This window comes from Lactuca saligna, chromosome 6, assembly GCF_052625555.1.
Source record: "Lactuca saligna cultivar CGN05327 chromosome 6, ASM5262555v1, whole genome shotgun sequence".
In the NCBI taxonomy this organism is placed as follows: Eukaryota; Viridiplantae; Streptophyta; class Magnoliopsida; order Asterales; family Asteraceae; genus Lactuca; species Lactuca saligna.
The window spans coordinates 155,841,000-155,867,237 of NC_136422.1; the positions used below are offsets into that span (position 1 = coordinate 155,841,000).

The window sequence follows — 26,238 nt, forward strand, 5'->3', positions numbered from 1 at the left end:
TTGGACGAAAAAAATAAAGAACCACACATTACATTCAATATGAATTGTGTTCAATGATAAATATGGATTTGTTATATTCGCATTATTATGATGACGATGATGGTGAGTCATAGATCTTATTGCCCTTAGGAGAGAAGATGAATACATGATAGTTATCTCAGAAGTTCACTAGTCATGGAGTTGGGGATGAATATGGGTTTCATGAGATGCGGTCGTGATACATGATCGTAGTTACCGAATGGAATTATATCGATTGTGATGAAATCGAAATGCATATGAGAGAGATTGGTTAAGTGGGGGTGTATTATTATTAACAATGATAATTATAATGGTGAATAATAAAATAATAATAAGTTAATAACAATATTAATATCTAAAAAATAATAATAATAAAAAATATTTTCAAAACATGCACATGGACACTATGTTGACATAGCACCGACGTCGTGGATAAAATTGTATTAGAATTTGACTGTAAGTTTCATTTGAATTTTTTTTTTGAACTTTAAGAATTTCCAATTCAAGTAATTTCATAGCAACTTTTATCGAACTTTTATTGGAAGTTGATGATATATATATATATATATATATATATATATATATATATATATATATATATATATATATATATATATATATATATATATATATATATATATATATACCATTAGTACTTCATAAATTAATTAATTTTCACCTACATATTAAAAAATAACTAATATTAAAGTATCATAATAAATAAAAGAAAAAAGCAAATAACTCAAACGTTGAAGTATTCCACGGTGGGAATACGATGGCTTTGCATGCATTATATTGTCTGCTAGTTTACAATGTATATAGTTTTATTTATTGTAGTTGGTAGATTCACTTCTAAAATTTTTAATTAGTTTTTTTATTGCTATAATTATTTTAAGTTTAATTAGAAAATAGAGATATTTCACCTATATAAAGGATTAGACGCTGTCTCAAATTCATAACTCAAATCCCACTTCTACTAGTAGAAATGGGAACAAAAAGGAAGATGTCTTCAATGGCCACCCTTCTAATCTCTCTTGCGGTAGTTATTGTTTCTTTATGTTTGCCCTCATTGACCACCGCAGCCTACCCTTACTCATCGCCACCACCTCCTCCACCAAAGAAATCACCACCACCACCACCTAAGCATCATTATGTTTACAAATCACCACCACCACCACCACCGGTCTATAAGTCACCACCACCACCGGTGTATAAATCACCACCACCACCGGTTCACAAGTCACCGCCACCTCCTACTCCTATTTATAAGTCTCCACCACCTCCAAAGAAACCATATGTATACAAGTCACCACCACCACCTCCAGTTCACAAGTCTCCACCACCCCTTGTTTATAAGTCACCACCGCCACCGGTACACAAATCACCGCCGCCACCTGTTTACAAGTCACCACCACCACCTGTCCACAAATCACCACCACCACCTCATTACGTCTACAAGTCACCACCACCACCGGTGTACAAGTCACCACCACCACCAGTGCATAAATCACCGCCACCACCGGTCTACAAGTCACCACCACCACCGGTGCATAAATCACCACCGCCACCTGTTTACAAGTCACCACCACCACCAGTTCACAAATCACCACCTCCACCTCATTATGTTTACAAATCACCACCACCACCGGTGTACAAGTCACCACCAACACCAGTTCACAAGTCACCACCTCCACCTGTTTACAAGTCACCTCCACCTCCACTTCATAAGTCTCCACCACCACCGAAGAAACACTATATCTATAAGTCCCCACCGCCACCTCTTCCGGTTTATAAATCTCCACCCCCACCACCACCAAAGAAACCATATGTATACAAATCTCCACCACCACCAACCCCTGTCCACAAATCCTCACCACCACCTCCAACCCCAGTGAAAAAGTACCCACCCCCACATTATATCTACAGTTCACCACCTCCTCCTCACCATTGAAGAGTGACCGTTGTCTTTAATTAAGGATAGTAACAAGTTAATATTGTGAAACATCAAGACAAACAATAATCCAACAGGACAAGAAGCGTTGAAAGTTGTACGGAAATAATTTGTATTTTGATTCATGTTTTCAATAAATAGTTGCGTTTTTTTGGTTTGGGTTTGATAATAAAGGTATTAATAAAAAAAGTTGTTCATTTACATCCTTTATTTTCGGTTTATGCTTCGTAACGAATATAATTTTTATTTTATTTTATTTTTATTTTGAACAGCCAAGTACAAAACACTTCATTTTTCTACAAACACCTAGGGGGTGTTTGGATTAAATTTTTAGCTTATTGCTTATACTTTATTTGTGGTGGGAATAAGCAATAAGCAATAAGTAATGGAAGGGATGCTTATTAAAATTAGTTTATTTAGCCTAATAAGCTGGATTTTATCCAAACACTTAAATTAGCTTATTGTGGGAATAAGCAATAAGCATCTTTTTTTTTCCTATCCAAACACTCCCCTAATATCAATATCGATGGGCTACATGTTTGAATATAAATTTATTAGTCATTGTAAACTTAAAAAATATCATTTATCAAAAAATGTTATAAAATATTCAAAACTTTGATTAACCATATTTGTATATTTACATTCAACTAATTACATGTTAACTTGTTAAGCATCCACATTCATATTATTTATTAAATGACTTAGAATCGCTTCGTTGCAGTTTTTATTTCATTCTTTAACCTTTTAAAAATAAGTCTGTCGATAATCCGGAAAACAATTCATTTTTCAGCATCAAATTGTATTAGTCTTTATAACCGGTCGCTAAGTCGACTATAGAAAATATACTTATATCTTTAGGGATCAAAAGGTTTCACTGAAATTACAGTCTAAAGCTGATATTTGAAAATTACGGCGGATTATTAAAAAATTATTAAAATAACAATATAAGTGAACAAACATTAAAAGATTTCTCAAGTTTCGATTGGATATTCATATAAGTGTTTGATTGCATCATTAATACATTTAATATTTATGTTTAATTATGTTATGTGTTTCACAATGTATCATAGTTTTGTTAGATCCATGTACATTCACACACAAATACACCATCGTTTTGTATTGAATGGTGGAGTTTTGATTGTATACATATGTAATATGTGTAGAATATGTATAAGCTGGTAAAATAAAGTATGACCTTAAAATTTGAAGTTATAAGAAAAGATGAAACAATATAAATAATGTTTAAATAAATAAATAAATAAACATTTTAGATACGAAAGTTTATTGCTATTTTGGATGAATTTCAAGGATTAGCGATGGATGCATCAAAACTATAAATTTCATCGCTAAATTTATCAAAATCAGTGACAGCTTAACCATCAACCTTAATGATTTTTCTAGATTTTTTTTGGAAGTGGAAAAATATGAGAAAAGAACGAAACCTACAAATTATCAAGAAGCTAAAACGCAGACAAACAACAAGATGATTGTAAGAAGGGTGAAATACTCCAATCTACCCATCTTCCAACACCTAGGCTACTTCTAAAATTACAAAATACAAATGAGAGAGAAATAACCTTATCAACAATTATGGTGTGGAAAAATTAATATTTTTAAACACATGGTTGTTTCTCCCAGTTTGTTGCATAGTCAACAAAATTTAGACACGTCATATCAGCAGCTAGAAATCTACCCAGCATAACCTTCCAAATGAAGCATCAAACATTCAATGGGTTAATTTTTGACCAGCATCTTAAGTGTCCAATTGAATGGTGAAGCTTGGAGCCAATACGTTTTCTCATAATCTCAACAGTGAATCAACCATCAGCAGCAAGATTGAAATTAAAACCAACAAGGGAATATTGAATGCAACATCATTAAGAAGGGAGTAGAGAGAGTCCAAGTCATTGCCTTGGTACTTATGAGAGAATAAGCAACATTTTATAGTTTCAAGTTCATATAAGCGTGCGAAATTGTATTGTAACATATATGGTCCGATCCACATGTCTTTCCAAAACAGGAAATCAACATCAGAGCCTGGGGTGAGAAAGAATAAATCGAATAAATTAATGCCCAACAAAGGAAGGGTTGTTTATGGCCTTCGATATGTCACACCATACACTAAACCAAGGATGTTTTTTTAGATATGTATGACACGTGTTTTATAGTTAGGTTGTGAATGTAGTAAATTACATTCCTCCGTAGGTTGTTTGGCTCCATTTTCGATTTTTGTCACCACTTTTTTTAAGAAACATTCATGCACGAGTATCAATGATTCAGTCTTATATTAGTTTTAGAATAAATACAAGAAATATTTATATAGACGTAACAAATTAATGAGCAACAAGCCGTACCGCAACCTCTTTTTGGATGATAAAATTAATTCTTTTAAAAACAACATCTATAGATCTTGGATTCATAACATTACTATGTCTGAGCCGTTGGACTCTATTGAGTAGCTCTACAACTTCTGGCACAAGGAAACTGAAAGTATCAAATGCAAAGGCTATAAACACGTGTTGATTTTCCATACACGCTTTCTCATGTTTTGCCACTTTGCTTGATGTAGCTTTTAAAGCAGCTTGCCCCATAGTGAAAAATCCACTCCCCAAGCCAACAAGAGGGGAAAAGACTGTTAGATCCACGCATGCATGTTTTCCTCCAACCGATCCAAATACTAAAACATCAGTTGGTCTAAGTGTTGATCTTCTTTCCAATGGGTCAGTCAGAAAGTTCACATGTGCCTCTTTCTTGGCAGAAACCCTAGTGTGCCTAAATATGTTGAAAAGAACATCTGTAACCAGATCGTGTTTGTACTTCAAACCCGGGAGCTCTTTACAATTAACTGTATGCTCCCCAAAGAAGTCGAAGCATGACTTGCAACAAATAGGGAAAGTCTCGTCATCCGAAATAAAGGGATCATAAGGCAATACTTGAGGATGGCACGATACTCCACTGGCAATATATGCTAGCCAAGACCATCAATGGGAATAGTCATAAGAAAATCATGAGCATGTGGGACCTTTAGACACTTAAAAATTGCTTTCTGCCTAATCATCACGTCGAAGTGAATTTCCATGTCTTGGACAATTTTACTAAAAAGGGAAATCGCCGATGAATGTTGGGATTTTAGAGGGGGCGATGTCCTTATTAGTGAAACCATTGAAGTCAAAGCCCAGAATTGTATCACGAAGACAGTCCAAAGCACAAACATAATCTAAATCCATACCACATATGCCATTATTTCGTAAGATGTGGTCTTGTAACACCCACAATTGAGCTCGTGAGGCCACAAAAGCATAGGAGGAAGCCTCTACTGATGAGTACAACCCCAAACCACCAAACATAATTGGTAACAAAGTCAGTCACCATTGAAGGTCCCCAAAGAATAGATTCCCACAAACCACAATGTCTTCAATCGACCCATGTAACCGTTTATCAAAACACAAAGAAGCCTATTCCATGTGAACGGGTTGGCACATTCTCAGGCCAAATAAAAGCTTGGCAATGTCCATGCAAGATCAAAACAAAATGAGCTCACTCTGGGGGTCATGTAACTGTGGTAGAAGGCACATCAAGTCAACAGCCTAGGTAGCCCTCTTCCTGGCTAACCCACTAATAAAACTCGCATCTCTACTGGAAGCTCCCCCAAGAAGCTTCACCCCTATTAACAGTCGCCCAATGTTAGCAGGGAATAAACCTGAATGAAGCTTCCTACTATCGTATGAAGGCCAAAATAACTCAGTTTCTTGATATTCAGCTCAAGCCCCAATCATGGGCTTTCCACCCTAATAATGTCCAATACTCTGGCTACCTCCTCTGAATCTCCAATGATTGTCCTATCATCAAGGTACCAAGATGAAGAAGAAGCTTACAATTGTCTCTAATTTGATGTATAAATGGGTGCGGTACAAGAGCAAAAAGAAGTGGCCCTAAAGGGTCGCCTTACTGGATCCCAGTAGTGGACCAAATATGCTTATCTCCTAAATACAACCTTTATGCATGGCCATATAAGAATTCGACCTATAAGGAAATGGAAGGGCACCTCATCCTGACCTCGTGAAGTAAGGCAAATCTATCCACTAAATTGAAGGCATTTGAGAAATCCACAGTAAGCATTGCAAGAGATCCATCATCATGACGTGCACTCAACACCCTATTAACACTATGAAGTACAACTTCATCACCACCCAACACACCTACTCCAAATTGAAAGTCACTAAGGTATTGTACCATTTCTTTACCAACTACTTTCATAGTAACCTTTGAGACTAACACACCTCCATATAATTCCCAAAACAATAGGAAGGATTCCACTTTCAGGTTTTAGGAGCAGAGTAAGAGGTGCAAACGCTACAAATTCTGCCAAATATGACGAGCATCTTCCCCCTAGCCACAGGTTAACCACTACGGTGATGGCATGTAAGAGATCTGTGGCTATAGCAAACTCCTTCCTATATAGAACATCCAAAATGTGTTAAGCTCTCAAGCCGTCTCTCCCACAAAAAGTTCCTTTAGGAAACTATTTAATACAACCAAGGACATTGTCAATATCTACTATAAGGGGAGACTCAGAATAAATGGTGCTTGTCATGGATGGGGGTGGCTTGTATGGATGCTTAGCCTCTAAAGCTTTGATAGTGTCACTGTCATCTAAAACAACACCGAGGAGCGCAACACTTTCATTGTTGTTGTAAAGTGCCCATGAGCAACCTTACGGAGACATTATATGACGTTGGTGTTGCCCTTTGTTCTGCCATCCCGAAAGGGATCATCACTTGGGCCTGATGATCTAAGACCTGCATTGTCGAACTCTACCCACCGGTCTGGCCTCCGCCTAACACATAATAATTATCCCTAATTAATGTTGGCCCTCAAGAAGCTAGACTATCTATACTCAAAAAAGGGTAAAAGACCATTTTACCCCTCCATAGGCTTAATAGTCCACAATTTGACCAAACCTTAAAATCAACGGCAGGGAGTATGCTGTGTGTGCTCGATCTCTATGCTGTACGTACTTGGATGTCATGTAGGCATCGAGGATGTGCAACCCCTACGCTACACGTACTGGATTTACACCCAACGTACTCTCCAATTTCCTCATTCTCATTCTTTTGGTCTTAAATAGTTAAGACCTTGGCTGATCTCATGGATCCAGACTCTCTAATAGCTCTTAACCTATAAAGTCAATAACTTTAAGCCTTTGCATGGCTGAAAAGGTCACCAACCTCAAAATATACACTCTTTTTTCTCAAGGAAGCTCATAACTCAAGCATGGAGTGATTTCAACGTCCAAGATTGGATTTTTATGACATTATACAACTCATATGCTCAAAAAGGGTTGGTCCTAGTCTCTGGAGTTCAAGATCTCATCAAGTCTCCACCTTTTTGGGACAAAACCCTAAAATACTCAAATAAGATGCTCATAACAAAAGAGAGGCAAAGTATGAAGCTTTATACCTCAACAAGAAGCTCCGCACTCAGATTTGCTCGGATCTAGAAGCTTGGACACCAACTCTTTCTTCTTCAAGACCTCCTCTTCTCTTCAAGACCACACAAAAACTCTCAAGGCTCAAATACAAACATAAAAGCTCTAGAACGAGGGTTAAGGCACTTTTTGTATTTTCTCTCTGGGAAAGGTGGCCGGGAATAAGGCCATCATATCCCTTATATAGGGGACTCAACCTAAATTAGGGTTTACACTCTGGTCCTAGTACGCCGAACGTACTCACGGGTACGCCCAGCGTACTAGGTGGTCTCCACGTTGTATGCACGCTGACGAGTACGCTAAGCGTACACCTTAGGTACGCCTCGCGTACTCGTTTTTCACTATTTTTATAATGAGGACCAAAATAGACAAGAAATCTAAAGATCAAGATTCATAAGGTATACCTATACTTGGAATGTTACGAATCTCCCCCACTTGAATTAGACTTCACCCTCAAAGTCATGCTCCTCAAATAGTTCTAGATGTTGCTCCCGCATCTTGGACTCCGCATCCCAAGTCATCTCGGCCCCTTTCCGATGTTTCCACTGAACCTAAACCAAGGGTACTTCTTTGTTCCTCAAAACCTTCACCTTTCTATCCATAATCGCAATCGGTCTCTCGACATAATTCGGGATCGCATCCACCTGAATGTCCTCTAGTGGTACCACTGACGTCTCATCGGCCACACACATCCTCAAATGGGACACGTGGAATGTTTCATGGTTCTAGCTCAAGTCCGCAGGTAGCTCTAAGCAGTACGCTACCGTACCCACTCTAGCAGTCACCCTAAAAGGACCGATGTATCGAGGCCCCAACTTTCCCCTCTTCATGAACAGTATCACCCCTTTCCACGGGGATACCCTTAGGAGAACGAAATCTCCAACCTGAAACTCAAGCTCGGATCGTCACCTGTTCACATAACTCTTCTGATGACTCTGATCCGTCAGTAAACTTTGCTTGACCTGCTGAATCTGCTCAATCATCTTTAGCAATATCTCAGTGCTACCCATCACCTGCTGCCCTACCTCTCCCAAACAGATGGGGGTTTGAAACCTCCTCCCATAATGAAGCTGAAAAGGAAGAATACCGATACTGGAATGGTGGCTGTTGTTGTAAGAAAATGTAGCCAAGGGTAGGTATGTGTCCCAACTTCCGCCAAAGTCCATAACACATGCTCAAAGACTCGAGAGTCTGAATCGTTCGTTCACTCTGTCTGTCTGTCTGTGGGTGGTAGGCTGTGCTAAAATGCTATCGCATTCCCAACTCCTTATGGAACTTCTTCCAGAATCTGGAAGTAAAACGCACATCTCAATCTGACACTATAGATGTCGGCACCCCATGCCGAGCTACCACCTGTCTCACATATCTCTTTACCAGCCTCTCTGCAGAAGAGCACTCACTGATAGCAAGGAAGTGAGCACTCTTCGTCAACCAGTCCACAATTACTCAAATCGCATTGACACCCCGCGTGGTCCACGACAACTTGGTGATAAAGTCCATAGAAATTTTCTCCCATTTCCACTAGGGAACCTCCGGTGGCTGTAACTTTCCATGAGGATGCTGGTGCTCGGTCTTAACTCGGTGATAGGTCAAGCACCTCTCGACTACCCAAGCCATGTCTCTCTTCATACAGGGCCACCAATAATCTCTCTTCAAGTCCAAATACATCTTAGTGGCCTCGGGGTGGATCGAGAGTCTCTAACTATGCACCTCCTCCATCAGTGTACGTTGGGCTCCACCAGTATATGGCACCAAAATCCTTCCTCGGAAGGTCATAAGTCATCCGATGTCCTTCCCAAACTCGGATGCCTTCCCAATCACCCGCTCCTTCTTGCGGTTCTCCGATCTCATGGCCTTCCGGTGGCTGGTCTGGTTGCAATGGAAGCAAACTGAGAACCCCTTGGGGAAATCCTTTTCCATGTGCCCCTCCTTGCCACATTTGTAGCAAATCTCCAAATGGCATCAACCCTCATGACTCTTTCCCGAATTGCCATAAGTGCGGCCCTTCTGGCCCCCAACTCTAGTATCAGTGGGCTTAGCCCGCTTCGTCGCCGGCTACGACTGCACTGGTCTCGGGTCCCTACCCTGGGACTCCTCTTCCTCCTCTTTGGTATGTCGCTCAAGCTCAATCTCCCTCCTCATGGCATTGGCCTTAAGCTCAACCAATGTCTGATATGATGAGTTCGCCACGAAATCTCGTATATCCCTCTCAGTATGCTCAAGTATCATCTCACACGAGCCTGATCATTGGACACGTGTTTAGGGAAAAACATCGTCCTCTCATGGAACATCCTCGAAATCTTAGTCAGTGATTATGTCTTCTGCTTGAGATACAGAAACTCCTGCGCCAGATGTTCCCTCTCCACCGGGGGAACATACTCATCCTGGAACATCTGAACAAACGTTTCTGATGTCACTGCAACATTATCTGTAATGGTAAAACCAGTTGTCACAAATTTCCACCAATCCTTCGCTCCCAAGCGAAGCTGGTTCAACACAAACTGAACTCTCAAGTGTTCGGGGCATGAACATGTGTGAAAACACCCCTTGATATCAGAGATCCACCTCATCCCAACGATCGGATCCTGTGTCCCATCGAACTTTGGTGGCTTCGTGTAACGCCCCTGATGTTGGGCTAGGCATTAATGTTGATGTAACAGTCTAGGTTAACCTTTGTAACCCATTTAGAAATAATAAACATGTATTATTTGAGTATTATGTGTTTTATGCTTAATTGTGTGACGTAAATGAACTAAGGATAAAATAAGCGAAAAAAAAAATGTTAGATAAACCCAATATCTATGAAGGAAGTGGTAATGGTCGTGACAAGGTTTATGAATATATAAAAAATGCCAAAATCCTAATTATAACGAAGAAGTTATGACCTATCGAAGTTTCGCGACAGAACCGGTACGATAATACGTGACGTAAATAGCAAATTTATGATAGAGCGATATTTGGCCTTAGTGATCTAAACGAAAGTCGTAGAGTTCGTTAAATCGAGAACGTGTATAAAAAGAACGTCCAAATCTTACTTCGTATGAGGAAGTTATGATTTTTCTAAGTTTCAGCTTAGAAGTATGCAGCCCGAAGTTCGAATTTAAATCGAGTGATTTCTAGCCGAAACAATCTAAATGAGAATCGAAGATCTCGTCGATATTAGTGCAACGGTAAAAGGACAGATGAAAAAACACGTTAGATGAAGAAGTTATGAATTTCTAATAGAGTTTTCCTGTCCCAACCTACTAAAAATAATATAATAAAAATAAATTCAAAATTAGCCGACAGAGCGACAGTTGTAGAGCATAATCTCACCTACGCGTGGATATGAAGAACGTTGAAAACGGAGATCGTATGAGAGAGTTATGATTTTATGAAGTTCGAGGCAAGCATCATAAAGGGCGAACACCCCGCGTTCATTACATGGACTCGGATTGGCCACGTCACCCTCTAGTCGCATATCCCATCACTTCCGAAGCTCGGTAAGCAATGAAGCACTGAATCGCACTGCGTTCTTCCAAGGAATGCGCTGCGTTCGGGGGCCAGACTCACCCTATAAATAAGATGTGAGGGAAGCCGGAGTTCTTGCTAGTTTTCATTTCTTTCACCTCTTTTTCTTTCTTCTACTTTGCAAGCAATATCCTCGAAGTCCCGGTATCATCCCGACATCCGAAGCAAGTCCCAAAGCCCTGAAGATCCCAAGGAGAAAAGAGTTTCCGAGCCTTAGCTTTGCCCACAAGAATCTCGGTTTTTGAGAGATATCTTGGTTTCATCGAATAATTACTACTTGAAGAGCCGTAGTGATGTCCGATAATCATCTTATCAAGTGAGTGTGTAGTTACTTTCTTCTAACACATCAATACGAAGTCTTTCCATTAAATATGTGATATTTGTTTATATGTTATGTGTTATTTGAAATGAGTATTGATTGAATGTTTTATACATGTCTTATGTTGTATATATGTGTATATATATATATATATATATATATATATATATATATATATATATATATATATTATCTACAAAGATGTTGGGTAGAACATGGGTGGATAATGAATGTGTCATGAAATAAAATGACGAGAGGCCTCAATGTTGTTGTTGATTTAGTCATCTAGCGGAGTATGGATGACAACCGCATACTTTTTCAAGACAGTCTAGTGGAACGCTGGCATGTTCATAACTTGTAGGTGTTGTGAACGATGTGTTCACCGATGTACTCTATCCGCCTCATGGTTGCCTTTGGGACATTTATTGTTGAGGAAGCCCCTTTGCAATAGTCTTCATCCCGAGGAAAAATACTAGATTAGGTCCCTTGTAATAGTTGTTTTAGGGACGTAAAGTGACGATAAAGGGAATGGGTAATCATGTAACGACGTAAATTTTAAAACAATTTTTTTCATTTTTACAAACATCAAGCATCGAGTAATAATTTAAGTTCCAATGTAAATAATATTGTCACGACCAATTACATAAACAAAGATCACAAAATAGTTTTCCCGGAGTGTGTGTACAATCACGCCGGGCCTTCCCACGGTTCTCGCTAGTACCTGAAACACATAACACAACCACTGTAAGCATAAACGCTTAGTGAGTTCCCCAAAATACAACCTACGCACATACGCCTTTCCAGGCCCTGACCTTCCGGTCCATGTGTCTCAGGGGACTTCCGTCCCGACTTGGTAAACCTTCCGGTCCTACCCACGTCAACCTTATGGTCCATATTACCACGTCTTCCGGCCCATAACATATCCGCCTTCCGGCCCATAACATAATGCCTTCCGGCCCATATCAAGCATATCATACATGGCACATATAACGATTAACTTATCACATATAAAGCATATATCTCATATCATATTCAACCTTCCGGTCTCACAGTCAAACCCTTCCGGGTACAGTATAGTGAGATTACTCACCTCGTATGTCTCGATAACTCGTGAACCCTGGAAATCACTCGTGCTCGAACCCCCGAGCTGTAATCCTCCTATGACATTATATATCTATAATTATTACTTGTACCACTAAGGTTGACCATCCTTATCAAGTCAACACTGGTCAACTTGGTCAACAGTCTTTGGTCAAATTGACCGGACTCGGCGAGCGCACTAGAGTGACTCGGCGAGTCTACGCGTTTTCACCAACTCGCAAGGATTTTCCCTTTGACACGTCGAGTACTCCCCTGACTCGACGAGTTCCACCTGGGCATGAATCACGGGGTCACCGCGACTCAACTCGCCGAGTCGTAAGGACAACTCGGCGAGTCCCAAATTGACTCGGTCCACCTGTCAAATACCTTTCTAACTCTCTGTGACTCACTGAGTCACTCACAACTCGGCAGGACTACACACTGGGTGGTCTTAAGGACAATCTTCAAGCTACTCGTCGAGTCTGTTCTTTAGACTCGGTGAGTCCATGCCATGCATCAGCTGAAACTTGCTTTTGCGATCAGATCCGTTCCATACACACATAGATCTGGCCTTCCCAAGCTCATTTATCACGTAAAGTCTCAGTCTTGGTCGCCATGCAACACATACAAGGCTCATTTTGGGGAAATAACCTCTAATATGGCAACCCTAGGTTCCAACTCAAAAGAATGGACATAAAGCTTGTCATTTGGGGCCTTCTGGACCTGCTAAGGTCCAGATCTAGGTTCCATATCTCCATGGGACCTTTTATACTTCCAATCCAAGCCAAATAATGCAAGAAGAAACCCTAGATTTGACACATTAACCAAAATACGAAGTTTAGCTCTGAAAGTTACCTCAAGAAGGTTCCCTTGATGAAATAGAAGCAGATCCAAGCTCCCCAACTCTTCAAGCTTGATCTTCTCCTTCCTTTCGTGCAATAACATGCAAAATGATGAACAAATAGCCTCTTATCTCACTCACAAGGTCTCTCAGGCGTTTGGGTGCACTCAGGGCTCAAGGTGGCCGCAAATGAAGGCCATAAGGTCCTATAAATAGGGCTTAGGACCGGGAAATTAGGGTTTCATTAAACAGCGCAGACTCGCCGAGTCCATCCCTTGGACTCGTCGAGTCCGGACGCGAACCTCCGTACAAAACCGCGACCCGACTCGGCGAGTTTGACCTCCAACTCACCGAGTCCCCTCACAGAATACCAAAAATATGAAAGTAAAGATACCTGGAGATCCGGGCTGTTACAATTCTCCCCCACTAGAACAAGACTTCGCCCTCGAAGTCCCGCTACGCAAATAGCTCCGGATGCTGCTCACGCATCTCACGCTCCGGCTCCCAGGTCATCTCTGATCCCTTCCGATGCTGCCACTGAACCAAGTCCAGGGGTACCTCCTTGTTCCTCAAAACCTTGATATTCCGATCTATGATGGCTACTGGTCTCTCAGCATAATTCAGGCTCGCATCCACCTGAATATCCCCTAATGGAACCACGGCCGATTCGTCGGCTATACACTTTCTCAACTGCGACACATGGAAAGTGTTGTGAATCTGCCCCAACACTACTGGCAAGTCTAAACGGTAGGCTACCTGACCCACCCTCGCGATCACACGGAAAGGACCAATATATCGGGGCCCCAACTTGCCCCTCTTCCTAAATCGAATCACTCCTTTCCAAGGAGAGACCTTCAGGAGTACAAGATCACCAACCTGAAACTCAAGCTCGGACCGACGTTTGTCCGCATAACTCTTCTATCGGCTCTGAGCGGTCAACAACCTCTTCCTGACCAGCTGAATCTGCTCGGTCGTCTGGAGTACGATCTCCATGCTACCCATAACCCGCTGTCCTACCTCACCCGAACAGATGGGGGTGCGACACCTCCGCCCATACAACAGCTCAAAGGGTGGCATACCAATGCTCGAATGATGGCTGTTGTTATACGAGAACTCTGCTAAAGGTAGATAGGTGTCCCAGCTTCCTCCGAAATCCAACACACATGCCCGAAGCATGTCCTTGAGTGTCTGAATCGTCCGCTCACTCTGACCGTCTGTCTGGGGATGGTATGCAGTACTGAAATGTAACCTAGTACCCAACTCCTCATGAAACTTCTTCCAGAACCTGGAAGTGAAACGCACATCGCGGTCCGAAATAATCGAGATCGGTACTCCATGCTGCGATACCACCTCCTTCACATATAACTCTGCCAACTTCTCCGCAGAAGAGCTGTAACAGCCCGGATCCCCAGGTAACTTCATTTTCATATTTTTGATATTCTGTGAGGGGACTCGGCGAGTTGGAGGTCGAACTCGTCGAGTCGGGTCGCGGTTTTGGGCGGAGGTTCGCGTCCGGACTCGGCAAGTCCAAGGGATGGACTCGGCGAGTCCGCGTTGTTTAATGAAACCCTAATTTCCCGGTCCTAAGCCCTATTTAAAGGACCTTATGGCCCTCATTTGCGGCCACCTTGAACCCTAAGAGCCCCCATACGACTGTGAGCCCTTGTGAGTGTGTTTGGAGGCCATTTGTTCATCATTTTGTGTGTTATTGCAAGAAAGGAGGGAGAGGATCAAGCTTGAAGAGTTGGGGAGCTTGGATCTGTTGCTATTTCATCAAGGGAGCCTTCTTGAGGTAACTTTCAGAGCCAAACTTCGTGTTTTGGGTTGATGTGTCAAATCTAGGTTTTCTTCTTGCATTTCTTGGCTTGAATTGGAAGTATGAAAGGTCCCATGGAGATATGGAACCTAGATCTGGACCTTAGCAGGTCCAGGAGACCCCATATGACAAGCTTTATGTCCATTCTTTTGAGTTAGAAGCTAAGGTTGCCATATTAGAGGTTGTTTCTCCAAAATAAGCCTTGTATGCATTGCATGGCGACCAAGACTGAGACTTTACATGACAAATAAGCTGGGGAAGGCCATATCTATGTATGTATGGAACGGATCTGACCGCAAAAGCCAGTTTTAGCTGGTGCATAGCATGGACTCGCCGAATCTGAAGAACAGACTCGACGAGTCGCTTGAAGATTGTCCTTAAGACCACCCAGTGTGAAGTCCTGACCGAGTTGTGGGCGACTCAGTGAGTCGCAGAGAGTTGGAAAGGTTTTGACAGGTGGACTGAGTCAAGTTGGGACTCGCCGAGTTGACCTTGCGACTCGGCGAGTTGAGTCGCGGTGGCCCCGTGATTCATGCCCAGGTGGAACTCGTCGAGTCAAGGGAGTACTCGACGAGTCAAAGGGAAAATCCTTGCAAGTTGGAGAAAACGCGTAGACTCACCGAGTCACTATAGTGCACTCGCCGAGTCCGGTCCAAATTGACTAAGACTGTTGACTAAGTCAACCTATGTTGACTTGATATGGATGGTCAACCTTAGTGGTACAAGTAATAATCATAGATTTATAATATCATAGGAGGATTGCAGCTCGAGGGTTCGAGCACGAGTGAATCCAGGATTCACGATTAGCGACTTAGCGAGGCATACGAGGTGAGTCTTCTCACTATACTGTACCCGGAAGGGTTTTGACTGTGTGACCGGAAGGTCGAATATGATATGAGACATTTGCCTTATGTGTGTTAAGTTATTCGTTATATGTGCCATGTATGATATGCTTGATTTGGGCCGGAAGGAAACATGTTATGGGCCGGAAGGCGTGGTGATATGGATTGTAAGGTTGACTTGGGTAGGATCGGAAGGTTTACCCAGTCGGGACGGAAGTCCCCTGAGACACATGGACAGGAATGTCAAGGCCTGGAAAGGCGTATGTGCATAGGTTGTATTTTGGGGAACTCACTAAGCTTTTATGCTTACAGATGTTGTGTTATGTGTTTCAGGTACTAGCGAGGACCGTGGGAAGGCGCCGGCGTGATCGTACACACACTCGGGGAAAACATTTTGTGATCTTTTGTTATGTAATCAGTTGTGACTAAATTGTTACATTGGAACCTAAACTTATTACTCATGTTTTGATGATTGTAAAAATGAAAAATTTTTGGTTTGGAATTTTATGACGTTACAAGAGTTGTCGCTGATGGCTAGAAAATGAGCGCTCTTCGTCAGTCTATCCACGATCACCCAAATCGCATCGACTCCCCTCGCAGTCTGCGGTAACTTGGTGATGAAATCCATAGTGATTTGTTCCCACTTCCATTCGGGAATATCTAGCGGTTGTAGTTTACCGTGCGGTCGCTGGTGCTCGGCCTTGTCCTGCCGACAAGTCAAGAACCTCTCGACAAACCAAGCGACATCCCTTTTCATACAGGGCCACTAGTACTCCTTTCTTAGATCCAAATAAATTTTCGTAGCACCGGGATGAATCGAGAATTTCGATCGATGTGCTTCCTCCATCAAAATAGTACGCGCACCGCCCATACGGTACCCAAATCCGACCCTGAAAAGTAATAAGCCCTCGACCATCCGTGACGAATCCTGATACCTGACCTACAACCCGCTCCTTCTTCTGATGTTCTGGCTTCGCAGCCTCTGCCCGAGCTCCTCTAATAATGTCCAAAATCGGGGTCAATACTGTGACAACCCGAAATTTTCATTTGTACGAACATCATCTATTCAATAGAAGCTAGTCCAATTTCTGTAAATTTCAGACTTGTCCGAACAAGTTTGTGTACATTAGGGTTTACGTTTCTGGACGTATCCGGAGAATGGATGCTCCTGTAATTGTGAAACTTGAACATTGTAAGTTTCACAATGTTATAGTCTGACTTCCGGAATAAAAATATTTTCTGTCAAAATATTCCAGGACTATAAATAGTTTTCTGAACTAAATTAATTCATTATTCACAATTCCAACTAGAGAAATGCCAATTCTCTCTGATGGATCTTCGGGTTTTCATCCCGGATTGTGAGTCTATTTTCCTAAACGTGTTTTAATACTTGCTATATGCTTTATAACATCATTTATATGTCTAAAACACAAGATCCGTGAGTTTACCGCCCAAGAACGTACTTGGGGAGTAAACTCCAAAACGGAGCCAAATGGCTTCCTAGTCCCGATTCCTTGTTAGACAACTTGTTTAGGGGTTAGGGTATGATCTTTATGGACCAAAAAGCAGCCATGAAACACAAGTTATTGGAGTTTATGGCCAAGGAACTTTCTTGGGCCGTAAACCCCTTTTTAAGGGACAAACATGCCCTAACTTGCCTCCTTGAGCCTTAGGACTTTAACCACTAGTACTTGTGCGTGTTTTGGACTTGAAAACACTTCAAAATGATAGAGTTTTAGGAGTTTACGGCCAAGGAAAGGATCTTGGGCCGTAAACCCCTCTTTCTTATGTAAAAATCATTCCAAGCACACCTTAGGCCTTAAGATAATTTACCTTGCATACTTGGGACTTGAATGGAGAGAAAAGCACATCAAAACCACTCCTTGAAAGGAGTTTACGGCCAAGGCACATATCTTGGGCCGTAAACTCCAAGTGAAGGCACAAAAGTGTGCCTCTTGTCCCTATTAGCCTTAGATAAATTCATGGAAGCCATCCTTGATGTTTAAGAGCCTCAAAACAATTAAAAGCCATCACCCCATAGGAGTTTACGGCCATAAACTCTAGGGTGAGAGGACTTTGGGCCGAAAACTCCACTAAGGAGTATTCTAGAGCCTTAAACTACTTCATGTGTTATTCCAACAAAGCTAGGAGTGTTCTAGGACCAAGATAGCACCATAAAACACCCAAGACCAACCTTTGAGGAGTTCACGGCCATAAACCCATGAGTTTACGGCCGTAAACTCCAAGGAGTGGGGTTTGTTGGGTGGTGAACTCCTATGCAAGGCCATTTGATGTTTCAAACCCTTTTGCCTTGTCCCGTAACAACTTAGATGCAACCATTTGAACCTTAAACACTCATAAGAGTGTTTACATGTTCCTAATTGTATTAACTTACTTTGTTAAGTTATTATGTGGCTAATTAGTTATATATATGCTTATTATATGATAACTAGGCTCGAACGTGTGAACAAGTCTCCGTTTGACACTTAGCACGGTACCCGATACCTCATTTCAAACGACTCACCACATGTGAGTTCATACCCCTTGAATCAACCTTTGAAATGATTTTAAATGTGTTAAATACTTTATGGGGGGAGGGGGGGATACAAGTCAAATACTTATAGTTATTGCTTCAATCACATGTGATTGCATTAAATCACATGTGATTAATAACTAGGAAAACAACGATTTTTACCAATGTTCAAACTGTTTATCAAACTGTTTCACTTCAAATGTTTTACAAACTCTTTTTACTTATCAAATGCTTTTATATAACTTTGTTTTACTTCTTATAAATTGCATGCCCATATATGTATATATATATATATATATATATATATATATATATATATATATATATAAGTAATGTTTAAAGGGCTTAGGAAGGCCATCCGCCCTATTTCCTTTTCGCGCACTGAGATGTGGTCTGGTAGGACTTCGGGTGACCATCCGAAGGTCGTTTCAACATTAGTTATATATCATATATACATGTATAGACATAAAAGTACTTTCATATTCATATTTATCAGTACATCAATAGTTAGTTACCATCGGGGTAACACAATACATATACATATACTAGAAACAATACATATACAATGATGCTAGAAACAATACATATACATATACTAGAAACAATACATATACAATGATGCTAGAAACAATACATATACATATACTAGAAACAATACATATACAATGATGCTAGAAACAATACATATACATATACTAGAACAAGAAACAGTACATATACATGAATACTTTATTATTGTGATTTAAATCGGAGCATGACTTAACTGTCATGGCTCGAGTTGTAGCCAGAATTCTCTTGAAGGGAGAGCGTGAGTTTGCATATAGATCTATACTGGATTGACAATCCTACACCTTGCTGCTAGCTACAGCCGGACCTGCAGGTCTGCGGGTGCCAAACGTCATTCCGTTATTACGACCATTCATTTGTCGTTGTTACTAGTCGATAGTATGGTGCAATTTATCATGTAATGCCTTAATATAAATCTGGTTTAAGGTAGTTAGTACCGCAGTAGTTCTTATAATACAAGGCTACAGTACTACATTAATTTACCCATTACATATTTTTAGTGATAACCTCACTTAAATGTTTATGTACAAACTATATTTTGTTAAATGATAGTTACATTTGGGAAATTACACACTTTTACATCAAACGAACATACAAAACAGTTAAGCCTTGGTAGAAGGCTTCTTTAATAGAAAATGTAGGTTTTTCTGAGAGATTCAAACTTTTACAAACAATTGCAAACTTATACATACATTTTACAAACTTATACTTGATACAGGTTCAAACATTATTGAATGACAATTTCCGACACTAAAATACTTATGAACTCACCAGCTTAATGCTGATAAACTCTTTCATAATAACTTGTATTCTCAGGTCATCAGTAGATAGGTACCGAGGCCAGCTTTTGAGAAGATGGAGCGCATTCAAGACTCATCTTATTATTTTGATATATGTTATTTTTGGTGTCTACAATGTACACAACACACTTGTATTAAAATTATATATTTAATGCAATGGATGATGTTGTTTGCTTAATTACATTTACTGTGTTGTGATACTTACATGACGTCCTCCGCCCCAGAATGTTTCCGCCGTTCTTGGTTTTGGGGTGTGACAGATTGGTATCAGAGCATTGTTTATAGTGAATTAAGTGTATCAACCCATAAAATATATACTAAACTATAAACCCATTTGGGATTAAAACACTCTGACCAAGAGTCTATACTTAAAATACTAAAATATTTAATTAAGTATACTAGTCTACATTCATACTAAAACCAGTGTCACAACGATAAGAACAAAAGTATTACGTTTGTTAAATATCGCAGGTAAGCTCGGGGATATATGGTCAGTCCTGGGAAAGGGATAGCCTGATCAACTATGCTGGTCCGAGGAGTGATTAGCATATGCCCTAGAATGGTTGTGATGTGTTAACAAGTCTAAAAACTTACCAACAATACCACAAGAAGATTCAATAGAACCTAAACTTGAAATACTATAGGTGTATTTTGTACTACCAACTACTTGTATACTATATCTTTATACCTCTCTTCTCGCGTAGATTTAGATGGCTGGATTCCATCACGGCGACCCGTACTTTCCAGATGAAGGCAACGCAGGATGGCTCGAAGCAGAGTCTGATGATGAACACCCAATCCTATTGGATGATCATCAAGCTGAAGGCTTCTCAGATGGATCAGACTCTGAGCCCGAAGTCAACAACCTACCTCCAGTAGGTCAGGCCCCGAACAACAACCCTCGACCAGCTTTTCTAGGTCCCACTCCCTTGTGGGTAGATAACTTGAATCGCTGGAGTGACGAACAGGGTCAACCCTTACCATACTTTGGGGACCGAACCTTTTACAACGTCAACGATGGTGGCTCTGCTGACCGAGCTCTACCTATCCTTATCCGTAGGATATCTCGTAATGTCGAGCAAGGTCGAGCAGCCATCGACCGAGTCGTGGGGATTGATGCCAACTCTGGTGTCAACACAGTCCGCATTCGCCGTCTCGAAGAAGATATGGAACCGACCCGGAGAGCCAATGAAATTCTGCAGCAACGTCTGGTTGCCTCTCAAGCTGAAGTCATGGAACTTCGAGCTCGTCAAAGGGCTCATGAACGACACCTTCAAGAGGTGGTACGTCAAATGAGAGACCTCAGGGTTCTCCCGAGGAATACTCATCGCCGTTAGATGGTGTCTAGTACATCATTATCTTTTGGGGTTAAGGATTAGGCTTTTAACATCTGTGCTCTAAGTAGCACCTATCTGTAAAATATTCCTAACTTTCAGTACTCTAATTAGGAATCTAGGAACTGTCGAACTTTCCGTATGGTATGATGTAAGACCTACTGTTAGGTCAATTTTCATTGAACTCATTACATCAGTAATACCAGTATTATTGACAACTACCTACTCTGTGGGATGAATCTTTACATTTGGGTTTTCCTACAGATCTTTCTAGTTATGAACACAAACACTCATTCAATTGTTGGGCTATGGTTAGTTAGTCCATGTGTCATTCGCACATTACTTACAAATTGATTCTTACCACTTTTCTCATCTTTATAAACTTATAGTTGAAAGATGCCTCCTCGTAAATCTCCCAGGACTAGGAATAATCCTGTACCTCCACCGCCTCCTCCACCTGCAGTCATCGATACTGCCACTCTGAACGCCGCCGTAGCTGCAGCAGTGGCAACTGCCATGGCTCAGTATCACTCATCAGATGCTAGCAGAGGTGGAACCTCGGTTAACTCCATTCCGGTTGAAACTCCTGTGCGCTCGAGAGAGTGCTCTTACAAGGATTTCACCAACTGTAAGCCGAAACCCTTCCATGGGACCGGCGGAGTCATTGCTCTTTCGCAATGGTTCGAGAAGACTGAATCTGTCTTCGAAATTTGTTCTTGCCCTGTTGCATGCAAAGTCAAATATGCCGCATGCACCTTCTAAGGGAAGGCACTGACGTGGTGGAACAGCCACGTTAAATCTCTAACTCTCGTCGTGGCCAACGACATAGGCTGGGATACGATGAAATACCTCATGATTGAGGAATACTGCCCGAGGGGCGAGATCCAGAAATTGGAACAGGAGCTTTGGAGCCTGACCATGAAGGGCACCAACATTATCGCTTACACTGCCCGGTTTAGTGAACTGGTGGCCCTCTGCCCTAATATGGTTCCCACTGAAGGGAAGAAGATTGAAAGGTATGTATGGGGGCTAGTGCCTCCTTACCAGGGGAATGTCTTAGCATCCAACCCTACTACCTTCGACAGTGCCAAGCGACTGGCACAGCGACTCATTGACCATGGTGTCAAAACCCCTACAACCACAACAACCCTAGCCATCTCAGAACCATCCAAACCCGCTGACACAAGCGGAAGTTCTGGGATGACAAGAAGAGGCAGCGAGCTGCCAAGAAGCAGCAAATTGTGGCTGTACATGCCGCAGTAACCCCTGCTGCTACTGCTCCGACGAAGCAGTATGCTGGAAGTTTGCCGAAGTGCAACAAATGCAACTTCCACCACAACGGCCCCTGCCGTGAAATGCAGTGCTCTAACTGCAACAGGAAAGGACACACCGTCCGTTTCTGTAAATTCCCGGCGCAACCGATCACGCAAGTGCCTGGATCTGGCGCGAGCCCAACTTGCTATGGATGTGGCGAAACAGGCCACTATAAGAGGGACTGCCCTAAAGCGAGAAATACTGGAGGAGCAGGGAGGGTACTGGCTATAGGCCACGGGGAAGCAGTCGCTGACCCGACAGTGGTGACTGGTACGTTCCTCCTCGATAACTCCTATGCATGCATTCTGTTCGATAGTGGAGCGGAGCGAAGCTTCGTAAACCACAAATTTGCTCGCATGCTTAAACCACAACCACACGCACTTAAAGAACAATTCACAGTAGAAATGGCTAACGACAAAACAGAAAACACCAATAGCATATACTTAGGATGTATCCTAACCCTAGATAACCATTCGTTCCCCATCGACCTCATGCCGGTCTCAATAAAAAGTTTTGACGTCATCATCGGCATGGATTGGTTGAGTCTTCATCGCGCCGACATCATGTGCTTCGAAAAAGCAGTCCGACTAAACCTTCCATCTAACGAAACTCTTATAGTCTACGGCGACAAACCTGGTGCGAGTCTTCGCATTATATCAAGTATTCAAGCACAGAAATATCTGCGCAAAGAATACCACGCATTCCTTGCTCACGTCGTCGACACGAACCTCGAAACGAAAGAACTCAAGAACATTCCAGTAGTGAGCGACTTTCCTGACATTTTCCCAGAAGAACTACCTGGATTACCTCCGCAACGATAGGTCGAGTTCCGTATCGACTTAGTTCCAGGAGCTACCCCAGTAGCCAAGTCTCCCTACCGATTAGCACCAGCAGAGATGCAGGAATTATCTGGTCAACTTAACGAACTACTCAACAAGGGTTTCATAAGACCAAGCTTCTCACCTTGGGGAGCACCGGTCTTGTTTGTTAAGAAGAAAGACGGATCATTCCGTATGTGTATCGACTACAGAGAACTCAGCAAACTGACGGTCAAAAATCGTTACCCTCTACCTCGCATAGACGACCTATTCGACCAACTGCAAGGGGCGAACTATTTCTCCAAAATTGATCTAAGATCCGGATATCACCAGTTACGAGTGCTAGAAGAGGATGTTCCAAAGACAGCCTTCCGAACTCGTTACGGACACTACGAGTTCGTGGTGATGCCATTCGGATTGACCAATGCACCAGCAGTTTTCATGGACCTGATGAACAGAGTATGCCGACCTTACTTGGATCAGTTCGTCATCGTTTTCATTGACGACATCCTGATCTAGTCCCGAAGTAAGGAAGAGCATGGCGATCACCTCCGACTAGTTTTAGGAACTTTACGAACGGAGAAACTTTATGCGAAGTTCTCGAAATGTGAATTTTGGATCCGAAGAGTCGAATTCTTAGGACACGTGGTAAGCGAAGAGGGAATCCACGTGGACCCATCCAAAATTAAAGCCATTGAGAACTGGCCAGCACCGAAGACGCCAACAGAAATTCGTTAATTTCTAGGTCTTGCTGGTTACTACCGCCGATTCATTCAAAACTTCTCCCGAATAGCGAAACCTCTTACCACCCTGACCCAGAAAGGTGTGGCCTTTGACTGGGAAGAGAAACAAGAGAGAGCGTTCCAAACGCTCAAACGAGCCTTGTGCACCGCGCCAATACTATCTCTCCCCGAAGGGATAGAAGACTTCGTAGTCTATTGCGATGCATCGAACCAAGGGCTCGGGTGTGTTCTGATGTAACGAGGTAAGGTCATCGCCTACGCCTCCTGACAGTTGAAGACACACGAAGTTAACTATACGACACACGATCTTGAACTGGGAGCAGTGGTGTTTGCCCTGAAGATATGGAGACATTACTTGTATGGAACGAAGAGCACTATCTAACCCGACCACAAGAGTTTACAACACATATTCGATCAGAAGGAGCTCAACATGAGACAACGACGGTGGGTCGAGCTACTCAGTGATTACGAATGCGATATTCGTTATCATCCGGGTAAAGCCAACGTAGTAGCAGACGCCCTGAGTCGGAAAGAATATTCTGGTCGCACAGTCAAATCATTGTCAATAACCATCCATTCACACTTGTCTAACCAAATTCAGGCGGCCCAACTTGAAACCATGAAACCTGAAAATGTGACGAGTGAATCCCTTAGAGGAATGGACAAGAATTTAGAAGCCAAGGGTGACGGAGCCTTACACTTCATGAATCGGATTTGGACACCGAAACACGGTGGTTTCCGAGACCTAGTCATGACCGAGGCGCACAACACCCGGTATTCCGTCCACCCAGGTTCAGATAAGATGTATCTGGATCTTAAAAAGCTATACTGGTGGCCTAATATGAAAGCAGAGATTGCTACCTTCGTAAGTAAATGCCTTACTTGCGCAAAGGTAAAGGTCGAATACCAGAAGCCCTCTGGTTTACTGCAACAACCAGAGATTCCAGAATGGAAGTGGGAGCGGATCACTATGGATTTCATAACCAAGTTGCCCAAGACGACGGGTGGACTTGATACCATATGGGTCATCGTTGATAGATTGACCAAGTCTGCACACTTCCTGCCTATCAAAGAAACCGACAAGATGGAGAAACTTACGAGAACATACATTAGGGAAATCGTACGACTACATGGTGTACCTATATCCATTATCTCCGATCGAGATAGTAGGTTCACCTCAAGATTTTGGCAATCACTGCAACATTCCCTAGGAACAAGGCTGGACATGAGCACAGCCTACCATCCACAGACTGACGGACAGAGTGAGAGGACAATCCAGACTTTAGAAGATATGTTGCGTGCTTGTGTAATTGACTTTGGAAAAGCGTGGGATACTCATTTACCCCTCGTCGAATTTTCCTACAACAACAGTTATCACACGAGCATAAAAGCAGCACCATTTGAAGCTCTCTACGGCCGAAAGTGCAGATCCCCTCTGTGCTGGGCTGAGGTGGGTGATACCCAATTAGCTAGAGAGCAAGCTTCCGACAGTACTCTCACTGGTCCGGAAATCATTTGGGAAACGACGGAGAAGATCGTTCAGATTCGTGAACGATTGAAAGCCTCTAGAGACCGACAAAAGAGCTACGCTGATAAACGCAGAAAACCTTTGGAATTTCAGGTGGGAGACTGAGTCCTTCTCAAAGTCTCACCCTGGAAGGGCTTGATACGCTTCGGTAAGCGTGGGAAGCTTAATCCTAGGTACATAGGGCCTTTAAAGATTCTCGCAAGAGTCTGCCCCGTAGCTTACAAACTTGATCTACCCGACACACTTAGCAACGTACATTCTACATTCCACGTATCTAACTTGAAAAAGTGTCTGTCCGACGAGACTCTCGTAATCCCACTCGACGAGATCGAGATCAACGAGAGCCTCAACTTCGTGGAAGAACCTGTAGAGATCATGGACCGTGAGGTCAAGCAGATGAAGCAAAGCCGTATCCCTATCGTGAAGGTTCGCTGGAATGCCAAGCGAGGACCAGAATTCACTTGGGAACGCGAGGATCAGATGAAACTGAAACATCCTCATCTCTTCACGTAGTTATTTGTAACTTCTTATTTGCTTAAATTCTAATTTCGGGACGAAATTCCTTCTAACGGGGGGATGATGTGGCAACCCGAAATTTTTCATTTGTACGAACATCATCTATTCAATAGAAGCTAGTCCAAATTTCAGACTTGTCCGAACAAGTTTGTGTACATTAGGGTTTACGTTTCTGGACGTATCCGGAGAATGGATGCTCCTGTAATTGTGAAACTTGAAC

General features: G+C 42.1%; 1 protein-coding gene across 2 annotated transcripts; it reads left to right on the top strand.

Annotated features, from left to right (window-relative positions):
- Positions 1-981: 981 nt before the first annotated feature.
- Positions 982-2,170, top strand: LOC145000888 (uncharacterized). 2 transcript variants are annotated; one of them, XM_078960188.1, is made up of 2 exons: positions 982-1,337; positions 1,485-2,170. In XM_078960188.1, exons 1-2 carry the CDS (start codon positions 1,004-1,006, stop codon positions 1,967-1,969), a joined length of 819 nt encoding a protein of 272 aa, XP_078816314.1. In that variant the 5' UTR covers positions 982-1,003; the 3' UTR covers positions 1,970-2,170. The 2 variants fall into 2 exon arrangements, with proteins under 2 accessions (XP_078816314.1, XP_078816313.1); XM_078960187.1 differs by having other exon boundaries at positions 982-2,170.
- Positions 2,171-26,238: the final 24,068 nt, after the last annotated feature.